Source organism: Galeopterus variegatus, unplaced genomic scaffold, assembly GCF_000696425.1.
Source record: "Galeopterus variegatus unplaced genomic scaffold, G_variegatus-3.0.2 Scaffold1272, whole genome shotgun sequence".
Classification (NCBI taxonomy): Eukaryota; Metazoa; Chordata; class Mammalia; order Dermoptera; family Cynocephalidae; genus Galeopterus; species Galeopterus variegatus.
The window spans coordinates 75,668-91,557 of NW_007727383.1; the positions used below are offsets into that span (position 1 = coordinate 75,668).

At 39.4% G+C, this 15,890-nt stretch overlaps 1 protein-coding gene across 1 annotated transcript in view; it reads right to left on the reverse strand.

Annotated features, from left to right (window-relative positions):
* The window catches only part of LOC103593072 (zinc finger protein 83-like), a 46,612-nt gene extending 35,234 nt beyond the window's left edge, over positions 1-11,378 (reverse strand). Inside the window, 2 exon segments of the mRNA XM_008575996.1 lie at positions 7,211-7,337; positions 11,305-11,378. Of these exon segments, the coding sequence (XP_008574218.1) occupies positions 7,211-7,337; positions 11,305-11,319 (142 nt within the window). The 5' untranslated portion in view covers positions 11,320-11,378.
* Between the last annotated feature and the right edge of the window lie 4,512 nt (positions 11,379-15,890).

Sequence of the window (15,890 nt, forward strand, 5' to 3'; positions counted from 1 at the left end):
CGGCCAGCCAATGAAAACCTTTTAAATTCTCAATTTGGTATTCTGGTTCCTTTTCTGCACGGCAGCCTCACAACAATTTAAAGAAAAATTCAAACCAATTCTACTCAAACTTTTCCAAAATATTAAGGAGAAGGGAATGCTTCCATTGTTTCTATGAGATACCATTACTTTGACAGAAAAGCCAGAGAAAGAAAATGCAAGAAAACAAAAAAAAAATATTCCTAGTGAATTTGATCCAAAATCCTCAACAAAATACTAACAAATCGAATTCAAAAGCACATTAAAAAGGATCACATATCTTGACCACATGGCATTTACTCCTGAAATGTAAGGATGCTGCAGTTTACAAGCAACAATCCATGTAATATTCTACATTTACAGAATAAAGGAAAAAAACACACAGGGGCATCTCAGTTAAAGCACACAAATGTGATGACCAACTAGAAGGCCCTACTGCTCATCCCCTTCAGAAAGAAAGCCAAAATATCAAATAAGCAACTACATTTCAACAAAAATAACTGAAGGAGAGTGCCAGAGTACATCAGAGGAGAGGCAGAAACTCTGATGAACACAGAAACTTAGGACAGCCACACAGAGAATGAAAGGAAACATCTGGCCTCCACCACCCCATCCCCCAGCCAGGAACAGCTGGGAACCAGGAAGAACTTCTCCCTGCAGGGAAAATGCAACTATGAGGATTGCAGCAGCCCATCTTGGGCACCTACAGTTCTTACCACTTAGCACTCTTGCAGTCTTCACAGGCACTAAGCCCAGCTCACAGAGCTGCCTAGAGTCCACACAGCTGTGCTCCCCCCACAGAAAATGCTGACACTGTCCCCGTCCCCTATGGCCCACCTGGTTACTGCTCTACACCATCTTGGAACTGGAACTATCACTACAGTATGTCTTTTCATCCCTGAGGCTAGGCTGCCGTGGAACCATTCCCCTGTTGGACCAATATCCTCAACCCTGCCTGGGAACAGCTATTACACACTAACTACCCTGTGGGGCCAAAAGGCAGTGGAGCCACAGCTCCATCTATACCTCTCCCAGTCATCGCTGTGCCCTGAGCCACCTCTGGCTGGAGCTGGAGCTATGCACTCCCTCCTGGGGAAACTGTGTCTTGGTAAACTGCTCCATCTACCCCCCCAGGTGCTGCTGCACCCAGCTGGTAGGGGCCTGTGCACACTGCTTCCCCAGAAAACAATGCCTAGGGGAAGCTACTAAAAATAACTTTCCCAATTGATGCAATGCCCTGCCATCTTGCTCTGGAGTTAACACAGTGCTTGGCATCCCAGAGAAACAATGCCTTGGTTGCCCAGAGTTGTCACACTTCTCTGTGCCTGAGCTGAAGTGATACACTGTCTCCTAAGGAAACAGTACCTTGGCTGTCCACATATTATGAAAACACTTCCATGTACAATAGCATCAAAAAGATTAAATACTTAGAAATAAGCTTTACGAAGAAAGATTTTTCATCTGAAAACTATAAAATATTATTATATAAACAAGAGAAGACACAAATAAAGGCAAAGAAATCGCATGTTCATAGGTTGGAAGACTAAGTGGTTACATGTTCAGTAAAATACCTATGGCATTGTTTTTGCAGAAATAGGTACATCCATGATATAATTCATGCAGAATAGCAGAGAACCCCAAATAGCAAAAAAAAAAAAAAAAAAAAAAAAAAAAAAAAAAAAAAAAAAAAAAAAAAAAAAAAAAAAAAAAAAAAAAAAAAAAAAAAAAAAAAAAAAAAAAAAAAAAAAAAAAAAAAAAAAAAAAAAAAAAAAAAAAAAAAAAAAAAAAAAAAAAAAAAAAAAAAAAAAAAAAAGACTTGAAGAAAAATAACTTGAAGGTTTCACACTGTGTGGTTTCAATATTTGGTACAAAGCTATAGCAATCAAAACAGTGCTGTACTGGTATGAAGAGAGACATATATTACAATAGAACAGAATAAAGAAGCCAGAAACAAACCCTCATATTATATGCTCAAACGATCTTAACAAGAGCACCAAGACCATCTATTAGAAAAAAACCAACCACATCAACAAACTGTGTTAGAAAAACTGGATATCCACATGCATAAGAACGAAAATGGGCTCTTTATACCACACACAAAAATTAACTCAGTATGGATCCATGACCTATATGGAAGACCTAAAACTACAAAACTCCTAAAACATAGGCAAAAATGTTCATAACACTGAATCTGACAATAATTTCCTGGATATGACACCAAAAGCGCAGACAACAAAAGAAAAAATAGATAAAATAGTCAGAAAAATATCAATTAACAAAGTGTAAAGAAAACCAATGAAGAAGGAGAAAATACTTGAAAATCATATATCTGATAAGGGGTTAATATTAGAATGTTAAAAAAAACTTCTGGAAGTCAACACACAGAAAAAACAAATAACGTGATTAAAAAATGGACAAAGGCACTGATAAACATGTCTCCACAAATGATATACAAATGACCAACAAACACATGAAAAGATGCAAAACATCACCAATCATTAGGGAAATGCATACACATAACACAGTGAGATACCATCACTTCACACCCACAGAGATATCTACTGTCAAAAAAGAACAGAAAATAGGAAGTGTTGACAAGGATGTGGAGAAATGGGAGCCCTGTTGGTGGAAATATAAAATGGTACAGCTGCTATGGAGAAAAGTACTCAGTATTTGTCGGGGATTGCTTCTAGGGCCCCCCACAGATACTAAAACCCACTTATGCTTAAGTCCCTTATATAAAATTGTGAAGTATTTTCATATTACCTATACGACCCTTCTGTAAACTTAAAATCATCTCTACATTACCTATAATATCTAATACACTGCTTAAACATCATTCATTTGTATGAATTCAGTGTAGTACTAGGCAAGTGGCAAATTCAAGTTTTCCTTTTTGAAACATTCTGGAATTTCTTTTTTTGAATGTTTTTGATCTGACAGAGGTTGAATCCATTGTTGGTTGAATCTGTGAATGCAGAATCCACAGGTACAGAGGGCCAACTGTATGATGTTCCCTCAAATAATTAAAAATTGAATTATTATATAGACCCACAATTCCATTTCTGGGTATATACCCAAAGGAATTGAAAATAGGACCAGGAAGGGGCTGGCCCATGGCTCACTTGGGAGAGCGTGGTGCTGATAACACCAAGTCAAGGGTTAAGATCCCCTTACCGGTCATCTTTAAAAAAAAAAGAAAAAGAAAAAGAAAACAGGGCCAGGAAGAAATATTTGTAAGCCCACATTTATAGCAGTATTATTCACAATAGCTAAGAGATGAAAGCAAACTAGGTGTTTATAAGAAACAAATGGATAAACAAAATGACATATGTTCATACAATAGAATATTATTCAGCCTTTAAAAGATAGAAGTCCTATTATATGCTACAACATTAATGAAACCTGAAAACATTATGCTAAGTGAATAAAAACAAATATTGTATGATTCCACTTACATGTGATATCTAAAATAGTCAAAAATGTAGTAACAGAAAGCAGAATGGTAGTTGTCAAGGGCTAGAGATAGAGGAAAATGGGGGTGGGGGGGTGAGTTTAAATACTCATGGTAATCAACTGAAACTAAATTCAAACATGAAAAACATGGTATATTTTAACTTTGCTAAGCTCATACACTGTAAATTATTATAAAAGTTATTTGACAAAATAAAAAAAGAGATATGAGCTACTGGGTAATACTACTGCATGTATTTTAGAATCTGGCTGTTAACATGAATGAATGAAAATTAATGTGCACTCACCCAAATCAATGAATTTGGCTTCATAAATATCACCAGAATATAAGTAAACTAACGGAGAAAATAAATAAATGATCCACAGTAGGGAGTTGGCTTGAACTGAAGGGCACCATTAGTGGCAGCGAAGTGCAGACACATTTCCCGGCAGTGGTGTGGAGACTCACAGAGGAGGTCATCAGAAACATAAGCAGCAAAAAGAGCCAGAGAACAGGACAGTACCAGGAGGTGGGTTCACAGGGACCAGCTGAACATTACAGGAAATTCAGATAGAAGAAAGACAAGAAATAAAACAGTCTTCATGGGTCAACTCAAGAATGCAATTTCCAGAACTCCAGAAATTTTGCAGAAGATACATGTGATATAAATGATAGTGGAGAAGTCCATGAAACAAAAGAAATGGGTTATGTGTCTTGTAAAATACTATGAGATATTTAAGTATTAATTTAGTATATTGACATGGATATGCTGAATCTAGACAGGGAGAAAAATTATTAGAATATAGCATTTGTTCCAAAAAACTAAGAGTAAAATTTAAATAATATACACAAATTATGCTTAGAAAATTGAAAACACACTATAGAAAACACAATGTGTCTTAACAAATGAGGACAAGTCAATTTAATGATATTTTTGAAATTAAGAAAGTAACTTAATAAAAAAAAACTCCTATTTGCACATTTTAATAATTCAAATGAAAAAAGTGTACTTTAATAATAGGTACTAAGTCAGGTGAAACAGAAGTAAAAGGAATAATTAAAACTATCTTTACAGGCCGGCCCGGTGGTGCACTGCTACAGTGCGACTCCCGCCGAGGGTTCGGATCCCACATACAGACCGGTTCCCACTCACTGGCTGAGCGAGGTGCGGGCACAACACCGAGGGTTGCGATCCCGTTGCCGGTCCCGATCTGGTACGGGCGCGACACTGAGGGTTGTGATCCGTTGCCGGACACGAAAAAAAAAAAAGACAAAAAAAAAAAAAAACTATCTTTAGGAAGTTTTGGAGTTTGTGTAGGTGTTACATGTGAAGCCATATCCTCTGCACTAAAGAGGGAAATCTTACTCTAAAATAAATAAATCAGTATTCATTGTTCTAATACACCAGGTTCCACACAGTGCAGATATAAAACAAAGAACACAAAGAGTATCATAAAAGATATGGAACTGATGATTAAATACATAAAAACCAAGTTCATTTATAACACATGGAAATGTACAACATGAAATTAGCACTGGCTTAAACAAATGAGGAGCATGGTGCTGGTAACACCAAGGTCACAGGTTCAGATCCCTGTACCAGCCAGCTGCTGAAAACCAAAAATCAAACAAAGAAAACAAAACAAAAAACAAATCAGGGTAGAGTTAAAAATGGAGGCATAATTCCAGTGAGACATGCTCCCCATGTAGAACTGGGGATCAAAAAAACAGGGTCTTTCTGATGACTGTGCTTACAGTTCTGCCGAGTAATGACCTACACCCCTATTACACACATCAGTAAAGTGTGAAAAAAGGAGAACTGAAGACTTGCTGAGATACCTTGTGAAAGGAGAAGAAGTATATATCTTGTTCTCTTGCCGAGTTCTTGACACAAAGCCCCTAATCCCTAGAAATTTCCTGGGTGATAGGAGCCTGATTTCTTCTAATGAGGCAACTCTGGTGGTCGCATAGATGGGGCTGCTCACCAGAAAGACCAAGCCAAGATTAGAAGTGTGGAAGTTACGGTCCTGTCTCCATCCTCTAGGAAGAAAAACAGGGCTGGAGCTTGAGATAATAATGGATCGTGCCTACATGATGGAGCCTTCATAAAAACACCAGAATTTAGAGAGCTTCCAAATTCTGAATGCATGGAGGTGCCTGGGGAGTGGTGCGCTCAGAGATGTCATGGACTCTCGATACCCCTTCCCATGTACCTTGCCTTGTACATCTCCTCATCTAGCTGTTCACCTGTACCTTTTGAGATATCCTTTATAATAAACTGGTAAATGTAAGAAAGTGATCCCCTGAGTTCTGTGAGCCATCCTAGCAAAATGACCAAACCCAAAAAAGAGGTCACGGGAACCCTGAGTTATAGGCAGTCAGTTAGAAGAATAGGTAACAATCAACTACTTGCAATTGGCACCTGAAGTTGGGAGCAGTCTTGGGAAATCAAGCCTTGACCTCTGGGATCTGAATCAATTCCAGGTAGACAGTGTCAGAATTTAACAGAATTACAGGACACCCTGTTGATGTCCACCCTAGAATTGGTTCTTGGTAGGAATAAATTCCCACACATTTTGGTGACCATAAATGAAGTATTCTGTGTTGACTGGCATGTGAGAATAGGAAAAACACTTTGGCTTTTTCCTATCTCCAACAGAACTGAACAAGCAAAGAGGGCTTGAGACACCTCCATGCAGTTTCTGGGGCCCCAGATGAAAAGGAAGAGAAGTTTTACTTTTGAGTACAGGAAATGGGGTGTAACCTGAATAGGGCAAGGTGTCAGATCTATGGCTGCCTCAGTTCTGATCAATCAAGACAGAGAACTTAAACAGCCCACACCAAGCCACTCACAGAAGCCGGATGATAGAGTGTTGTCCATTGTGATAAAGACTTTGCCTTTGTCTCTATTTCAGCTGTAGCACCAGTGGAGGGCAAAAGGATAAATTATTACACATCTGAAGAACAGAATGATAAGTGAGGACAAAAAATATTTCCTTGAGAGCTCATGATATATAAACATTTGTTTTCCCACAGAACTGCTCCGCTTGCGGAGAGCTTCCCAAACACTATTTAATGGTGTGGCTTCTCTTCTGCACATTTGATATCTTACCTGTGTTCACACCTTTGATGCATTCCCATCCATTTGGGTTTCTTGCTATTTTCATTTGGCTTTCCACAGTCCAGGGCTCTTTCTCTTGCTCCAACATGGAGATAACACTCAGTTCAGAAACAGAGATTTCTGCTGATAATAAGAAAGAAACATGATGTGTTGTGACTTTTCCGGACTCCCAAGCCCATGATTAGGTAAGAGAGTGAACATTACAGATGGATCTAAAATAATATTTCACAAATTCATCCACTGATTGCTTCCTTCTGAATGCTTAAAAAACACTAATATGCAGCTATCTAGTTACCTTCCCAGGACTACTGAATCAAAAGCACAGGGATAGAAACAAAGGAACTGGAAATTTTAAGTGTGCCATAAGGTTTTATGAATACTTAAGTTCTCGAACCACCCAATGATACATCACAAAGGGGGAACATCAGAACATCTGAAGAAAGGGGACAGTTAAAGTCCAGATGCTGCACTGTAAAGCTTTTCATTTCTAAGTCAAAACAGCTTCAATCTTAGTCAAGTGATGCCCCCATGAGGCACACAAGGGAAAATGAAAAGACATACAAGGGCAGATTTTTCTATAAGGGAAGATCCCATTTCTGGAGGGAAGTTATCCTCACCCAGGGAGACTAGGTTCCTGTAGTTCTCCAACATCACATCCCTGTATAAAGTCCTCTGAGCAGAGTCCAGGCATTTCCACTCCTCCTGAGAGAATTCTATGGCCACATCCCTGAATGTCAAAGAACTCTGAAATAAAAACACATTTTGCCAATGGGTTATTGGGAGAGTTCTTACCATTACACAAAATGAGAAGCGGGGAGATTTGTAAGGATTGATTTGATTGAAGTGACACACCCATGTGACGTACTTTAAAGAACATTATGTCTCCCTAATTGTATTTCATTATACTCTCCCATCAGCAGTTATAATATCCTAATCAACGTGGATTTTACATTTTCATGGACAATATAAGAAGTACAAGAAATACAAGAAATAGACAAAAAGACAACACAGGGTTATCTCTGAAGGGGTGCCTGAATTTGACAAGGATTTTTTGGATACAACACCAAAAGCATGGGCCGGAAAAGCAAAAACACACAAATGGAACTACATTCAATTTAAAAACTTCTCTGCAGCAAAGGAAAGAATCAAAATAGGGAAAAGGCAACCTACAGAATAAAAGAACAGATTTGCAAATCATATATCTGACAAGCGTTAATATCCAGATTATATAAGGAACTTGTACAACTCAACAACAACAAAAATAACCCGATTAAAGAATGGATAGTTGGGCTGGCTGGTTAGCTTAGTTGGTTAGAGTGCTGCCTTGTAACACCAAGGTCAAGGGTTCAGATATCCATACAGGCCAGCCACCAAAAAAATAAAAAAGAATAGGCAATTGCATTGAATAGACACCACTCCAAAGAAGGTAAACAAATAGCCAATAAGCATATGAAATGATACTCTATCACTAATCATAAGACAAATGCAAATAAACACCACAAAAAGATAACACTTCATACCCATTGGGATGGACATTTTGATAGAACAGAAAAAAACAAGTATTAGAGAGCATGTGGAGAAATTAGAACTCTGTGCATTGCTGGTGGGAATGTAAAATGGTGCATTCATTATACAAGTCAAAAAATTAAAGATAGAACTACTGCATGATTTAGCAATTCCACTTCTGGAGATACATATATGTTAAAGAATTGAAAGCAGACTCTTAAAGAGAAATTTGCAAACCCATGATCCTCACAGCATCGTACACGATCGCCAAGAAGAGGAAGCAACCAACATGCCTATCAACACGTATAAAGAAAATATGGTATATACATGTAATGGAATATTATTCAGCCTTAAAAAAGGAGGAAATCCTGTCACATGCTACAACATATATGAAATTCAAGCACACTATGCTAAGAGAAATAAGCCAGCCAGAAAAAGACAAGTACTGTGTGACTCCACTCATATGAAACACATAAAATGGTTGACAAACTCTGTAGAAAGATCAGAGAAGGAATTAGTATATACTGGGTATAGAGTTTCAGTTTTACAATATGAAAAAGTTCTAGAGATACTTTGTACAATAATGTTAAAATACTGACATTGCTGAACTGTAAACAAACAAGCAAACTTTACTGAGAGATACAACAAAGACATGATCAAAGACCAGAAAACTCAATCATTATTGGAAGACATGGTGATGTAAAGACATCTATGACAGTAGAAATTCACAGCCATTACAACACAAAAGAAATAGGTGGGATTTCAATAAAATCTGTGTCACGTCAAAGAAGAACCAAAATATTTTTTGGAATAAAAAAAGGAAATGGAGGAGTTTGCCAAACTACATATGAACCTGTTTTGACATGTATTACCTAAGACTTTAAAATGAATTAAATGAAAAACGTACAGTAAGATATACACGAAAATTCAAATTAAATAGACATGTAAAGAAAATTATAAACAATGAAACTTTGGAACTAAATGAAACACAGTATTTTGTAACCACGCACTAAGCAAGCCTTTCCAAATCATTATGAGACAAACACACAAGAAAAAACAGGAGGCATAAAGAAAAAAGATTTGTTTCACACTAAGAAAAGGTATCAACCTGAAAAAGGACAACAGGACATATATAAAAGACTTAAACCACAGAATATAAAATAACTTCTGTAACACCAAGGTCAAGGGTTTGGATCCTCCTACCGGACAGCCGCCAAAAAACCCAAACAAAATAGCTCCTATAAACACACAAAAAGAAAATGGAGCAAAATATGAAAACCCATTTAATACATACACATCCACAAAATAATGAAACCTACAAAAACTCACAAGAAATTGGAAAGTGAAAGTACAAAGGGTTGTCATTTCCCTAGATATCCAAAACATAAAAAGAACATAGCAGCAAGTTTTGTTTAAATGAGGGGAAAATCTCATACATTATTGCTGAGAGCAGGTTCCTTTGTATTGGGAGTAGGAGGAAATCTTGCCAAATCTAGAAAAATATGAAATGTGTCATCTTAGAAGAAGCAATCACTCTTTCAATTGCCCAACCTGAAAAAGCCTTCAAGATACATGTAGCAATGTAGGCGTGTACAGAGGCAGCCACCACAGCATTCTCTCTAATACTGAAAAGCTGTAAAGGACCTGCATGTCCTCATTCAGAGAATACTCCAAGGAGGATGTAGAAGAGCTAGCTATCCATGTAACCTAACATGAAAACATGTAAATTTTCAAAATGTGCAAAATAAAACATCACAATAAAGCATTCACAGAAGAATTTTTTCTAAAACCTCATAATGATGTAGAAATACAATTGTACAAGACTTGCCCTGACTCCTGCCACAGAAGTGACAACAGTGTTCCCCTATCGAGACATGAGGGAAGGTGGAAGACTGACAGGAAAGAGGATGCTTTATGTCTGGTAACAAAAAAATCTGCTCTGACCAGGTCTGCGATAAGTTGATAGTCATATCCACATGTCATGGAAAATATTATCATAAGACCATTTTTACACAGAAGCAACAGTGATGGCACCAAATGTCATAAAATAACCTAGAATCTTTCCTATAATCCTTACCCTAGATCCCTAAAATGCAGGATGTAACCTAGTAACAATCCCAAATCATTCACAACTAACAGAAGAACTGAAATGATTAGTCTAGGCTGTCTTCTGTCTCTCCTTTGATCCTTCCTTTCTTCTGAATATAAAATGCTAAGCTCTGCTGGCTCTCTTTGGAGTGTATTTCTTACCGGGAACTGACCAATGCATTTTCTTAGTTGCAATCAACACATTATCTCTATAAATCCTATGCTTTATATGCCTGCTTTTTCTTTTAGGTCACCATGTCTTAGGGGCTAAGCTGCATCTTTGTTTTAAGTTTTATCATAAAACAACATTTACATGATGTAATGTTTAAAATAAAAAATACATATTTAATAGCAACAGGTGAAATGAGAATATGGCTCCATCCTCTCTGATGACAAAGAAATTCTGCTCCAATATCTGAGCAAAACTATAACGATTTTTATGTAAAACACCTGTTGCACAAAGGTTCTGCAGGAACACCACAGTCTCCATAGGATGGATGTGCTGAGAATGGTTTAAAGAATCTCCTACTATTAGGTTAATTTTATATTTTTTAAATGGTGATAGAACAAACACTTTCTATCACTGATTTCTGTGTTGGAATGTTACATTACATTCCAAATCATTAAGATTTTGGAGACAGACACACAATGACCCACTCTTTTACGTACAAATGTAGTATGAGATCAGACAGAAAAGTCATCCCCTCCTTGATTTCTTTTTCCAGAACACACCAGGTATTTGTATACATTAATACATGGCTTCCACATGCACTTCCTCTATTTCTGATCTACAAAGTGCTGACAGTGCATCCAGATGTGGGCCCTAAACAATCCCTGCTGCCCAACAGCACTCACACCATGGGGCCCACACCCTGTCTCCAATCTATGTCTGGGAGGGAAGCCCTTCCCAGGACCATGTCCAGTGGAGACTCCTCACATCACTGGGTCATGGTGAGATGGAATCAAACTGGAGATGAGAGGAACTGAGGGATGGCATGAGTTAGTGTGAGTAAACATGTCAGACAGGATACTTCACAGTCACAGAAGATTAGCAACTGCAATGCCCACATTTCAGAAAGGAAGGACACAGAATAGTCAACCGAGAACATCACTTTACCTGAGTAAGAGCCATTCCTGATTCCCTTTCTTTACTCCTCCTCCTCTTCCAGGCTTCTTCTTCACGAAACTGAGTCTTTAGAAGTCAATCCTGAATATTGAAAATATGCCATTAAGTGCTTAGAATCAACACACCCCCTTCCTGTGCTACAACCACACTCACATGGAAGACCTCACCATGTAGAAAGACGGTCCTCTTCGGGGCCCTGCGTAGGGGCCCCGGGCACAGAGTGGGGACCGGAACCCCTACCCACAACCAGGCACACCACCAGCACCTCAGGGCCCCACCCAGCGGCTCAGGGCATCGGTCCAGAGACCAAAGCCCCCACCCACAACCAGGCACACTGCCAGCAACAAGGAGCATGCCAAAAACATCACCTCCATGTGGGTGGCCCACCACAGCCACCACAGTAACCACAGCTGATGCAAAAGTGGCTAGACATCACAACCACCATGCAGATGGTCCACCAGCCACTGGAGTGCATTGACACAGGGGAAGTCACCAGCAGAGACCAAAGAAAAGAGGATGTCTCTCTCCACAAAGCCCATTCCAGAGTGACAGAAGAAGCATCTGCTCTGTGATAATATTGGTGACCTGAACACACCTTTCAGCATTGGACAGATCATATAGGCAACAAATCAACAGAGTAACCACTACACTTTCAGAGGGAGAGAAGAAATCTAAGGTTATCAGTGGTGGGAGGGGGGAGGGAGAGGGGGATAGGGAGAGATTGGACAAGTGGCATAAAGAGCAAGTACAATTTGTAACAATATATACGCTAGTAATATTGATTTGATCAACATATGTCAACATTGAACCCCCAAAATATGTATTATCAACTATGATTCAATAAAAAAGAAAGAAAGACGGTCCTCTGCTGCCCACTGCACCTGGAGGGATGCACAGACAATAAACTCCTATAGGAATACCAACAAGTCGGTTTTGGACTCCTTTCTGCAGAACTTGATACCCTCCTGGGCAGACCCAACCCTGACCAGACCAAATCCCAGGCAGAGTCCAACCACCTTCACCCCTCCATGGATCACAGGCTGATCTCAGCCTCAGGATATGGAGGACACAGAGCCTTGGTGCTCAATGCTGGATATAAATTAGAATCACCTGAGGCACAAAAAATATTATTGTGGCTCGACCCTAACCTGACAGTGTGAATGGGAATCTCCAGTAAGGGGGCACAAGAGACTCCACATCACCACTCTAATGTGAAGCCAGGGTTGAGCACCACTCAGAGGAGCAAGCCAAGCACAACTGCCACCTTCTGGCTCTGCTCTTCCCTTGGGGCCTCGTTGTCACCAGTATTCAGACAGTGGGAGGCAAATGAGTAGAAAGAAACATGCAGAGCAGGCAATACGGACCAGAGATAGGATTGAAGGTGTGGCTTGAATGTTATTGTAGGGTGGGGTGGGATTACAGAAGTCTCCATTGAGATGGTGATATCAGAAAAAAGACTTAGGGAAGGTAGACTGTTTGCCACCTGCACCTGAAGGGCCAGAATGTTCTAGGAAGAAGGAAAGTCTAAGTGAAGACACTGAAGCAGGGGCAACTTTGGCCCTGGGAAAAGGACAGAGGCCTGTGTGGCTGAAGCAGAGTGAAAGAGGACACAAGGAGGAGATGATATCAGAGGTATTGGGGAAAGCACATCAGGCAGGACCGAGGTCGGTCTCCAAACATTTCTCTCCCACACCTGAAAAGAATTTTGGAAACAATGTATTTCCTCATTTGATTTAATAAAACATGTAATTTTTTCTTTATTTTATAAGTTAACACATAGTTAACACACTTCCAAATAATATAATATCTTTTATATTTCATTTTTTTGTTTGTTTTGTCTTTTTGGTGGCCTGGCCAGGGATCCAAACCCTCAACTTTGGTGTTATCAACACAGCACTCTAACAAATTGAGCTAAACGGCCAGCCTGTATTTCAAATATATGCAGAGGTGTTCAACTAAGCCTCAGAAAAATGATGGTCCCCCTTACCTGAGGTGTGGAGGACTGCAGGGGGAACATTTGGGGACGCTTGGGAAGTCCCTTTTGGATATATGAAGGTGGAGATGCCTCTTAGATGTCCCAGCAGAGATTTCAAGGAGACAACTGGACACAGGATTTTAGAATTTAGGGGAGAGATTTCTAGGGGAAATGGAGACACAGATGTGGTGTTTAAAGCCATGATATAAAATGAAAAGGAAATGTAATCATATAGAAAGAGACGAAAAGAGGTTGAAGAACTAAGCCGTCTGACAATCCAGAGAACAGGGTTCAGGAGGCACCAGCAGAGGAAACTTGTAAGAGATCACAGAGGTGACAAGAAAACGAAAACAAATAGATTTTTAAAGGTTAGTGAGATGACCTCAAAACCAAGAAAAAAGAAGTGGGAGTGATCAACTGTACAACATGGAAAAGATGAAGATGTTGGATTTAGAAATGGGAGGTCACTGGGGACTCTAAAAAAGAAAGTCTCAGCAGAACAGTGGATGTGAAAGTTTGAATGGGTTCAAGCAAGAAGTGGAGGCAAGAATTGAAGACACAGTATAAACAAGTTTTTAGCTCTTAAATGGTACATAGAAGAGGGGTACTTACTAGACGAAGAAATGTACTTATCAATATTTTACTTTAAAGATAAAAGAGTAGAAGGTAAATTAAAGGCTTTGGGGTGTGTGCGTGTGTGTGTGTGCGCGCACGTGCATGCGTGCACAGGCATCTTAATAGAAGTAGTACCACAATCTGGGTACGCTGACCAGAATAATTCCCTTGAAGTAAACATTGGTGCATACAGAGGAAGGACACCATACCATCCTGGCACTGTAAGTGGGCTGGCAAATGGTACACAATCGCAGGGTCAGCAACAGCCAGGGTCAAGGACAGATCATTTCCAGTCAACACTTAGTAAAGAACACAGGCCTTGAGAAAAGTAGATGGGCTGGCTGGATAAGATTTCTTCCACTTGCTGTGTGAGATAGAAAAAAATCAAACTGTTTTTACTACTGTCACAGTCAAGAGAATACTTCATCTTCAGTCACCAAAATGTGTAATTTTTCCCACACTGATCACTTCTCTGGTGGACTCCCAGTTGGGTGTCCTACAATTTAACTCAATTCTGAAACTATTGACGTAGAAACAGCATCTGATCTTACAGATTAAGTTCTCAGACCCAAAGACTTCTCCTCACTTCAGATGCCATATGCAAGTAGTAATTGTCACCTATACTCTGACTGGATAAAAATCATGATTCCCAAACCTCCTCCCTCCACAGCTTCAATAAATTTGCTAGGATGCCTCTTCCATCGGCTGTTCATCACTATCCTTTGTTATATCCTTTATAACAAATGGGTAAACCTAAGTAAAGTGTTTCCCTGAGTTCTGTGAGCTGCTCAACCAAATTAATAGAACCTGAGGAGGGGGTCATAGAAATTCCCAATTTATAGTCAGTTGGTCAGAAGTTCAGGTCCTAACCTGGGACATGGAATCCCCAGTGGAAGTATTGTAGAACTGAGCCCTCAACCGGTGAGATCTGATGCAGTCTCCACATAGAGTATCAGAATTGAGTTACAATTATTATTATTATTATTATTATTATTTTTAGTTACAATTATTGAACAGCCAGTTGTGTCAGATGGAGAATTGGATGTTGGTGGCGAGAAATCCCCACGTGGTTTATTACCATAGGTGCAGTACTCTGTGTTGTGTTCACTGTTGTAGTGAGTGCGAAAATAGGAAGAATACTTTGGTTTATCCTCTTCTCTCATACGTTCCCCTCTCCCCTCGACACCCTACCCGACCCAAGGAAAAGGGAAGAGGGTGACCCACAACTTAATGGGTCAAGTCACTGCCCTCTGGCTGAATGGGGATTGCAAATGGAAGCTAGCCTCTGCTGCCAAGAATTATAAAATACACCAACCTAACAGACAAAACTTTTACAATTTTCATCCCCATTTGTATACTTTAAACAAACATATAGTCATGGGCAGAAAAATGACTTTACAGTCAACAGTAAACCACATATAGGACAGTGGTCCCATAAGATTATAACACTGTAGTTTTACTCTACCTTTTCCCTCTTTAGAAAGACAGATATTTATCATTGTGTTACAACTGCCTACAGTATTCAGTACCATAACATGCTGTACAGGTTTGTAGCCTAGGAGCCATAGGCCATACCATATGGTGCAGGTGTGTAGTAGGCTGTATCATCTAGGTTTGTGTTAAGTACACCATGATGTTGGCACAATGATGAAATCGTGTAAGGATGCATTCTGAGAACATATCCCCGTCACTGACACATAAATGCATTTAAAATTTGCTAGACTGTAAAGACAGAAATTAACATATCACAACTCCATCATCCATATGCAATCAACTCACCATTCATCAGAACCCAGATTCTCTCATTCTCACCTTCTTCCTATAGTTTTCTTTTCTGTGTTTTCCCCGAGTTTCTGCCCCTCTCCTCTCCTGCCATTTCTCCCCTTCTTCCCGTAATTCCTTCTCAATCTGTTCTGGCCCATTCTTGCAATTTGTTTCACCTCTTGTTGCTGTTTTCTCTACTATCTTTTGTTTGTCCTCAATCTCC